The sequence below is a fragment of the Pecten maximus genome, chromosome 2, assembly GCF_902652985.1.
Source record: "Pecten maximus chromosome 2, xPecMax1.1, whole genome shotgun sequence".
Classification (NCBI taxonomy): domain Eukaryota; kingdom Metazoa; phylum Mollusca; class Bivalvia; order Pectinida; family Pectinidae; genus Pecten; species Pecten maximus.
Genome location: NC_047016.1, coordinates 53099584 through 53110318, shown reverse-complemented (window position 1 = coordinate 53110318; position 10735 = coordinate 53099584). Strand labels below are relative to the sequence as shown.

The window sequence follows — 10735 nt, the reverse complement described above, 5'->3', positions numbered from 1 at the left end:
AATCTATGAAAAACTGAACTACCAGCAATGTTCTTAAAAGGAAATACTGCATATCCTAATAATTCATCCTGTATAAATGCAACTATTTGACCTGTTGTCGTATTTTAGCGATATCTGCGTTGAAAGCATTGTGCGAAACCATTTTTGCTTTAATTGCGATTTCTGTATATCTTTTCTGTGACAAGTGCTTTTGACGCGTAAATTCCTCACATATCGCTAATCGGTTTGAAATTTGAGAGTACACGTTTCACTTGATACATACCGGACCGCATGACACAGTGGTACAATGTATGTATACCTGCCTATAACGGTCTACAGGTATAAATGTTCATGTATAGGTACAGCATATCTACACATGTAGGTAAAATAATTTGTTTGCGGCACGTGTGTGTTATTATAAATATTACACATATGCATCCGATATTTTTTTTTTTTTTTTTTTTTGCAAAATGTATCAGTAGAGTCGACCGTATATGGCAGTGTGAAATGCCCTGTACTTTGAATGCAGTTGTTTTATTATAAACTGATATCGCCAAACAATATCCTCATTCAACCTTGATACAAAACGTAAACGACTCAATAAAATAGGCACTATTTTACAAATAAAATAAAAGCACATCCTTTGGATAAAATATTTTATTTTGTTCTCTTACCATGCATACAGATGTACAGGTTCTGGTACAGAAATATGTTTCGGTATTTTATAAACAATAACAAAGATATACAATGTACGTTAATGTATAGATATTATATACATAATAAATTGAAACAAACACATTTCACATGCAAATTCGCAGAAGAAAAGAAAACATGAAATTCGACGAATGATACCATAAAACACAGTTCCTGCTTAATATAATTTGACAAGTTTTAAAATGAAATCAAATTTTAACCTCGTTGTTTAACTCTGATTAAAACTCAAAGCATTATATTACAATAAAACTTCAACAAACAAAAAGAAAAGTGTTTCATTATTAATTTGACAATAGCTGTAACAAATTACATTTTTATTACGAAATTGGACTCAAAAAGCACTTACTTATCACAGAAATGGGGATACGCTTCGGAATGTTTCTTTTGCCAGGGGGAAAATATAAATTAAATGAGACATGATGCTCTATTCCACAAGTCTTTTACATGGATATTTATGAAATAAGTGATATATTAAATTACATTATTGCATTATAAAATAAGGGTGATAACTCCAATACTATTGTAGTTCCACAAATTCACACAGAGATAACGAATTACGATTGAAAAAGGCATGGCTCAGTTGATATGATTTTTACTTGTGTCTGGGAAATGTGTGACTATTGTTCAAAATACCATAGACTACTCTGAAAGTGAGGATTTGCGATAACAATTATACAAGAGTTCTGTCATTCTAATGAGGCACGTGTGAAATATGATTTCTTCTTTCAATGTGCATTTGAGTGGAGGAAACGTCCTTTGTAATGTAAGTCTTGTTAGGAAAACTATCCAGTACTCATCTACTTCATTCTTGATTTATCAGCTAAACAGTTTACAACTCAAGACGTATTTCAAGTTTCTCAAACTGAAAACAATGTATTGTCAGGGTTGATTTATACTAATTATAATTTTAGATTTTAACAATGGTGTGTAAATAATGAAGCTAAACACTTGACAAAATCGTATCCATACACTCAACCATCAACACCATAACTTGACTCTGAAGACCAGACACACACATTCTGGCTTACATTATACACGAGTCTTTTTCTCACTTTTTCGGTCGTGGAACATTTTCTACGAACGAACCGACTAGATTTCCGGCTGGGTGATAGCTGGCAACAACCAGGACCTTTCCCCCTGAGCTCTTTGCCTTGCCGATTCCCATCTTTTTACTGCCTTTCCATACAACCTGGGTGAAATGACCTGGATAGAGAAAGACTTCCAATTAAAATGGAATCAAAATGTTTGATTTTATAAAACCTAACTTGCCAATTTTAGTTTCAATTTTAATGCATTGAAGTGAAAAGGAAATCGTGAAACAAGAATAGCGCATAATAAAGTTATCTGTCTCGCCTTTCTTGTTTTCAGTGAAGTATGTTTTAAATAAACTCAGAGTATGTTACATTGTATCACCCTATGCATTGCAAACAAATAAAACCAATTTCGCAGGATTCACTAACATATGACATTTTTTTAACCAAAACCACTCATTATTAACAATGAGAAGAATCTGTTCCATTCTCTCTAGACCTCTCTCTAGCGCCATTACTTGTATCATTCGTGTGTTCCGAGTGACTTTAATATGAAGTTTTAAGCCGATAAAAATGCGTGTTACAAGCAAAATTAAATTATTACCCTATAACGACGACTTCGTATTCAACTAATAACAGTCGGGACATTGGCGGTACGCCATTCTATGATACAAAACACGTGTTCAGTAATAGGTTGTGCGTGTTTTGGCTCTTGACCAAGTTCACAACTTGACCAAAACCTAATATACGCGGTTTCACACTAATTATCAGAACCTAGCGTGCGCGGTTCGCACTATAATCGGAACCTGGGGTAAGTGGTTCACATTCTAGTATACTACTAACGGAATACGGGATGCATGGTTCTCATTATCTGCTGGATGCTAATTTATGCGGTTCATATTACCGAAAGGTAACTGCTAACCGCAACCTTACCTGAGGATGCGGTTTTTATTGGTTCACAACTCTTACCGGAACCTAATGTACGCGGTTCACACTACTCATCGGATTTTTATGTACGCGGTTCACACTACTTATCGAATCCTAAGATTCGCGGTTTATATTACTCACCAGATCCTAAGGTACGGGTTTATATTACTTACCAGATCCTAAGGTACGCGGTTTATATTACTTACCAGATCCTAAGGTACGGGTTTATATTACATACCAGATCCTAAGGTTCGCGGTTTATATTACTCACCAGATCCTAAGGTACGGGTTTATATTACTGAGCAGATCCTAAGGTTCGCGGTTTATATTACTCACCAGATCCTAAGGTTCGCGGTTTATATTACTCACCAGATCCTAAGGTACGGGTTTATATTACTTACCAGATCCTAAGGTACGGGTTTATATTACATACCAGATCCTAAGGTACGGGTTTATATTACTCACCAGATCCTAAGGTTCGCGGTTTATATTACTTACCAGATCCTAAGGTACGGGTTTATATTACATACCAGATCCTAAGGTACGGGTTTATATTACTCACCAGATCCTAAGGTTCGCGGTTTATATTACTCACCAGATCCTAAGGTACGGGTTTATATTACTCACCAGATCCTAAGGTTCGCGGTTTATATTACTTACCAGATCCTAAGGTTTGCGGTTTATATTACTCACCAGATCCTAAGGTACGGGTTTATATTACTCACCAGATCCTAAGGTACGCGGTTTATATTACTGACCAGATCCTAAGGTACGGGTTTATATTACATACCAGATCCTAAGGTTCGCGGTTTATATTACTCACCAGATCCTAAGGTTCGCGGTTTATATTACTCACCAGATCCTAAGGTTCGCGGTTTATATTACTCACCAGATCCTAAGGTTTGCGGTTTATATTACTTACCAGATCCTAAGGTACGCGGTTTGTATTACTGACCAGATCCTAAGGTACGTGGTTTATATTACTCACCAGATCCTAAGGTACGGGTTTATATTACATACCTGATCCTAAGGTACGGGTTTATATTACTCACCAGATCCTAATGAACGCGGCTCACTGCCAAAGTCGTGCTTTTCTATCTCGCTGTACCAATACTCCGTCACATCCTTCCCTGTTAATACACAATGTTTGTTTATAAAGATGAAGACAGCATGGCATAAGTTTATACACGAATAAACCTGAAGTTGGAAAACGACAACTTGCTACATTTCATAAAAGATCAATGATTTTATTATTTCACACAATAAATGCAAATGTAAACTATATTTGATTTAAGATAATTGCCAAACTGGTTATATTTACTTATGTTAATCACTCTTGTTGACAAGAAAACCCGTGCAATTGGGCAAGTGACCCCATGCCTTTTCACGCCCGATCGGGGAATTGAACACCGGCCGCATAGGTGAAAGGCTAGTGTGTTTTAACCCACCACATATATATTTATATATTCTTATACTTCACATATTCCTGAATAACTGTACTTAATTGTAGCTTACCCGAGTAGTCCGCCGACCCCGAGGACCATTTACACGCGATGTTTTCTCCTAGTCTCTCCCCCTCGTGTTGACAGTCACTGTGTTGAAAGCTGTTAGTCGCAGCCAGATGTTCCGCCCACTTTTGGGCATATTTCGACAGATTTTTATCGTGTGATAAAGAGGGAACGCCGTGTTTTTTCCTGAGTTCGTTGTGTGATTTCACAGCGTCGTCAATGAAGTCTTTGATTTTTTGTGGCTTCTTTTCCCGTTCTGGACTAGAGTCTGACGAACTGGAGCTGGATCTCTTCCCTTTCTTGTCCTTCTTAAAGAACTGGAATGGAATACACGGCATGGCTATGAATATAGGTGTTGATTTAATACTTGTTATTCACAACTTTATATTCGAACTAGTTTCCTGAATGGATGCTACGTCTGTATATCCTGTTCTAATATCACGTTATACTTTTTTTGTGTTAAATTAGATGTTTCCATCACATAGACTAAGTCCACCGTTTATGTTCGTTGTGGTCAATTAAACTCCCATGTGTTTGGCATTTGCGCTGATGGGAAAGGTTCCAAGCTGGATGCAGGGAACTATCTACACTATTTGACCGATTACTGACGTACGTACTATACTGACTGGGATTTTACAGACACACGCGCACATGTACGTGCGACAAATCCTTCCGTAACGCTAAAAAGTCACACACAAAAATATCGTTGTCGTCTATATATATAAACTGAAATATATCTATGGAAATAAAAATACGAAAATAAACATATCTTGACACTTGCTTCAACACGATGACAGATATGATACAGTGTAGTATGTCACATGTAGAATTTTAGAATTATGTCACGTATGGTAAACACTGCCCTATTCAATGTATCAGATTCCCTGCTGCTGAAACCATCGACATCGGTCTGTATACCTAATTACAGAAGCGGATTCCGTCCGAGATATTCCGGCTACAGTAATTACCAGCTAGATAAGTGTTCCCATACACTTGATCACTTGTAGTAGCTGTAATACACACACATCAGTGACATAGCTATTGGGTACCTAGACACAGCCTTACTACGACCATCGACGTTTCACAATCAAACAAACAGTTTTCGGTATCCTTCACAAATTTTGTGTATGATGCTACAACTGATGATGAAGATACTGTAATTATAGGTCAGACTGATAAGGTTAATTTTAAATATTAATTCCATTGAACCACAGAATTCCAAACGACTCCCGAAATGATGATATAGTCACAACTCACTAACACAAAAGAACTGATGTCTGTGTCTCTGTAACATCGAGCTGGTAAGTGATGGCACCATGCAGAACGGACCAACGTCTACGAGAGATACTAAATGTTATCTGTCGTTGACCTGAGAATTGTCGATATGCATCCCTTTACAATGACACACCGCCTGCCTTTGTCTGTAATGGTCGACTGTTAGGAAAACTTATGTGACGAGCGCTGATATTTGTGCTACAGGGGCCACCCTAGGTGATTCATATATCAACTATAGGCGCTATGGAGCTATATATTCCTACATTCATTCCCTGTAAGGTTCAGTGAACCAACAAACTCAATCGCGATAAGATTTCCCATTTCCTTGTGTTTTAACACGTATTAAATTCAGTCCCGATAAGAAAGTTTCACTTGGCGTTTTTAAGATTGTGAGGTCAAAAACTCAAGTAATGTATTTCCTTACACCATGGTTAGCAGTTTTCACATGGATTTCATCATATCACATCTCCATTATCAAAGATTCAGAAAATTATAAAAGTAGAAATACAAACAATGTATGTAATATAGATTATCGAATACATAATTAATTCAACATATAATAATACATTAGGTATATTTAAATGTGTGATGTTCTTGCCTGATGGAATGTTTAGGAGAATGTCTTGTTTAATCAGTTTAGTGAAATCAACGACATTCTAACCGTTAGGTCTAAATTTAGCTTAATTACTACCCTTTATATATATCCTTAACATAATTATCTAAGACATCAGGCTGAAACTAAATATATAAAGAGATGTACAGGCATGTAACAGTGTTTTTAATTATTCAGTAGTTCCACAGGTTTTATGTTATTTTGATAAAAACAATAGTTTTAGTGGTGTATTAGTTAGGAGCATTAAACAATGAACCATATATACACCCACGCGAACTGTACTGGAGGGATATCTCTGATAAAACACTAAACTTTTATATTGATTAGCACAGTGGGCCATTCTATAGTAGGTACATGGATATAAAGTTAGAAAAAATATATCTCGCTACACCTCACGACACCGCCTGCATATTGACAGCAGCCTACACGTGTTACATATGATTTACTTGTATCACAAACAGCTGGTCCTATATACACTAACACGAGTGTTACTCACGTGGCGGGACGGACATGTACAACATACCAATCAAGGTTTATTGATAAAACTAATAAGTATATATTGACCAAGTTCACAAACCATAGCCAAGAAGGCTCTCGCGGCCGGTTAATGTGTTTTACTATTTTATCGGTAGATATGTTTTATAGCCTAGTCAGCTTCACTTGTACATCGAATACATGTTTTATATTAAGTAGATAGATAGTTGGCAGAAATATTTGAGATGCTGTAAACAAGCTGTTGGTAAAGACACATTAGCAGAGGTTTCATATTACGACGATAACAATCACTTGTAAACAGATCAGGGTTTCAACAGCAACACGTAATGTATCATCGGTTACATGTTTAACAAACAGCAACATCATAGTGTTCCCAACAAGCCGCCATATTGGTAGAGTAACAGCCAGTTTGGTATTGTTTGGTTTGTTATACATAGATATATGTTTATGCAGTACTGTATTCTACACGTTTATTTTGTGCCCTGGCCATGTTTACCTAATGATAATATTACTATGCGAGTACAGTGAAGTACATTCTGTAAAACAAGGTTTAAATATTCAACAGTGATATATGGATACCCATTCACTAATAATGAATATAACATTATGGCATATTACGATACATGACATGCGTGATTAATATGTGCCAGCACTTTATCACTGTGACTATATATGTTAGATAATATTTAAGAGCACTTTAATTCGATTTTAACGCATATACATATTGTACCAGATACTAAACAACATTGTCAATTGCAATATTTGATATAAAATGTATTTTACAGAAACTTGAATTGAGACCATCATAGTTTAGCCCGTAAAATAAGATTACCGCTAAAAATAAGGCAATATCGGGGTTATAAAAGCAGTGATTGGCAGTCATTACTCAGTATAGCCACGCCCAAGACCCTCAGTACCGGATAACAAGCGCCACATATCTCAGATCTACACTATCTTTATATTTTAAGATCACATATTCTAATCATGCTTTCAGGCCATGAATATGCATCACATAAAGTTTACATGGTTACGTCATTGATAAGAATAAACGTCAGCAGTCAATATGGAAAGATATTAAACTCTATAAAAACAGTAATGATACAGAAACTGACAATAAAACTAACAGGAACTGCAGGAAGGGAAGTATTCCCTCAAAGTGAATAAACCAACAAGGATTCCCACTGATTCCATATTAAACTATACATTTCTTACTTCTTTTGAATGATGATGCGCAATATGAAGAGTATTATTGAACAGTGTTTAGGTTTATTGGATACATAGGATACTATTATCCTCATTGTGATTTGTTCCTTCATTGATGTGAAGATGTTTGGTATTATATCAAAAATAATTTTGATAGACTGTACATGCAAATATACATTCGTAGCAAGATTTTTTCTTTAAAATAATAAACATTTAACAAATATAAAATATTTTAATATATATGATATACTATACTTCAAAAATATAAGGTGATTAGTTGGAAATATCATATTTGTTTCTAACGACGAGGAAATGGAGGCGCAGAGAACCACGTCAAACATATCACCTTGTTAGTAATCTATAGCTAGGATTTATTGAAGAGAAAAAATCGAAATATAACTGTCCTAATTAGGTCATACTGGCGGAATAGGAGGAGCTGTCACGTGATAAACCGAGATGGAAGGAAGATGTTTTAGGCGATACCACGCTAATTGTTTGATGCTGCGTGTCGGTCATATCATACAAGTACAAACGCCATCTGTCGTTACACAAGGGAGAACATATGTAGATTACTATCTCTTAATAAAGCCTTACACGCGTATTGATGTTCGTAAATAACCCCAAGTATAGATGCCATATATATGTATAATACATGATGCTGGCTATAGTCTATATAATCCGGAGTCAGACCTTTCTGGTGTAACCGTATATTAATGCTTTCATTAAATGTTTCTATATTTGCCGTAATCAATAAAATATTTATACATGATATTTATCGCCTCCAGTGGCAATCAGTTAAAGGTCACTCAGGGTCACACAAGGTCACAAAAGGTCACACCAGGTCTCACAGTAGAAAAACAACAAAGAATACTGACATCATAAGGTAAACCATAACTCAAAATCGTCAAAATATGAACGAAAGCAAAGATTAGCATGAAGCGTGTACAGTATGATTAAATCCAGGTTTGGTTTGGTGTAATTTTTTAACGTCCTATTAAAGGGTCATTTAAGTCCAGGACCAAGTTGTTGAAAAGGTGATTAGGTTAGTCGCAACGTAACAACAATTTTGAAATCCTGACAAAATCATTTCAGGAAAAACTAGCTTGACAAAATTTTATGAAATTTCACGGGTTTTGAAGTAAAGGAGAAATGAGTTTTCCATTATTCAAGTGACCATACTAATCACCTTTTAAATAACTGGGTCCTGGTGCTCAAGGAGATGAAGCGTCTTCTGCTTCATCCAGGACAACATACATGACGAAATACGTTAATGTAACAACGTCAAGGGAGACTTAACTACATCAAAACCAACAAAATATTTATAGAAATAAAAGAAACGTGAAATTTTGCGATTAGCATTATCATATAGGTTGTTTTTGTCTTAGAAATATAATAATAATCATAATTATGTCCGTAAAAAAAATGAATTTATGAAAAGAAGAAAACGGAATATAATATAATGCCGAAATTACGCTTTTTTAAATTTTAAGTTTTAAATTACTAACAAGTTAGTAATTAATGGGAGTATCTTGACAAAATGAAATATAAAAATGTGATTTTAGATATAAATACAAACAGCAACATTTAGTGACATAAAAACCGTGATGTTATATGCAACAATATATGACGTAGTACACAATCGTTAGTCAACATTAGTCGTGCATTTACAGAATACATAAACCATCACCACCACACAGACGTGTACGTCACGTAATACAATACTTTCACTTACGTCATCACTATCCTTTATATGAAGACCCTCGATAGGTATGTCTGCCTGATAACCACACAATGAAAATAATGTATTATGATATTAAAAGGAAAACATATAGCAGTTTTAAATCCAAAGCAAACTGTACATTTTCACCGTCTGTTTAGTACCGGAGTAGCCACAAAGGGAGATAACTCCAACAGAACTGTACATAACAAAATATTTATTACTGATATTAGAAATATGTGGTTTCCGTCTACATTTTTTAACATTATGCAAAGGTTTTGTCAGTAGAAATATGCAACATTTTCAGGACAACATGATAATTTTGGAGTGATTGGAGAATGATTAGCTGGAAAGTCTAATATTTTGAAATTTAGACGATGGAATGTAAAGATTTTACATCAACTGTAAATTCGCATGTCACTGTGGCGAAACCGCAGTGCAGCTAAAACTACAGTGATACATAGAGGTCAAAAGTCAGCAGACGTTAATTTCGACCAGTCTGTATACTTATTGATTTGGTTATACTTGCTGTTTGTCAGAAGACACGCGAGGTATCTCACACCTCATTTCGGGAGATCATAACACTCCACAGATTCTGAATATTCAGCATTTACAGTTTAAACAACTTTATCTGTTTGTTTAAATGTATTACGTGTCCTTGCATGAAGTTTAATCTAATCCCGAGTCAGTTTTCGGACGTTATTGGCAGATCTCTTTGTTTTCTTTTCCAAATGAATTTACTGTCGGTGGACATTCGATTTACAACCTTCATTAACGAGCGAATTTTAAATCATGACAAAACATCGCTTAAAACGTGTAAATTGTTACCGGGTGTGCTTTGTTGAGACAGTTGTCTGGTATGGACAGAGGGACATATGTTTGGATTGCTTTTAAAACCTCTAATACGTGGCATATTACTTATACACATGTACTACTAATAAAAAAAATAATATCACATTGATTGAGAAACAGACTGTGCCTGTCTGGTTTCAACATGAATCGATAAAATATGAAACTGTATCGCTGATCCAGGGATACGAATGCTATCGTTCTGTTGGTAATGTTGTAACGGCTGTTAGTCAAACGGAGGAATCCCTGAGATTATAGCTTCACCATTGATCATTTTAATTTAGAAATAATTCTATCAAAATGTTTCATTATCATCTTTATTAATTTAACTATATGAAATAATCCGTTATCTGGAACTGTCTGGTTGTTATTAGTCGATATACCCGCTAGCTATATTACTGTAGATTATATACACCTTGGCTAA

The 10735-nt window shown here is 35.3% G+C and overlaps 1 protein-coding gene across 5 annotated transcripts in view; it reads right to left on the bottom strand.

Moving 5' to 3' along the window:
- Window positions 1-620: 620 nt before the first annotated feature.
- The window catches only part of LOC117322482 (cell wall protein PRY3-like), a 50160-nt gene continuing 40045 nt past the window's right edge, over window positions 621-10735 (bottom strand). For 4 of the 5 annotated variants that reach the window (XM_033877422.1, XM_033877418.1, XM_033877420.1 and 1 more), the window contains exons 6-9: window positions 9478-9522; window positions 4167-4476; window positions 3704-3781; window positions 621-1896 (exon numbers count right to left, since the gene is read on the bottom strand). In XM_033877422.1, the coding sequence (XP_033733313.1) occupies window positions 1742-1896; window positions 3704-3781; window positions 4167-4476; window positions 9478-9522 (588 nt within the window). In that variant the 3' untranslated portion in view covers window positions 621-1741. The remainder of the gene's footprint in view (window positions 1897-3703; window positions 3782-4166; window positions 4477-9477; window positions 9523-10735) is intronic. The other variant, XM_033877419.1, reaches the window with a different exon arrangement.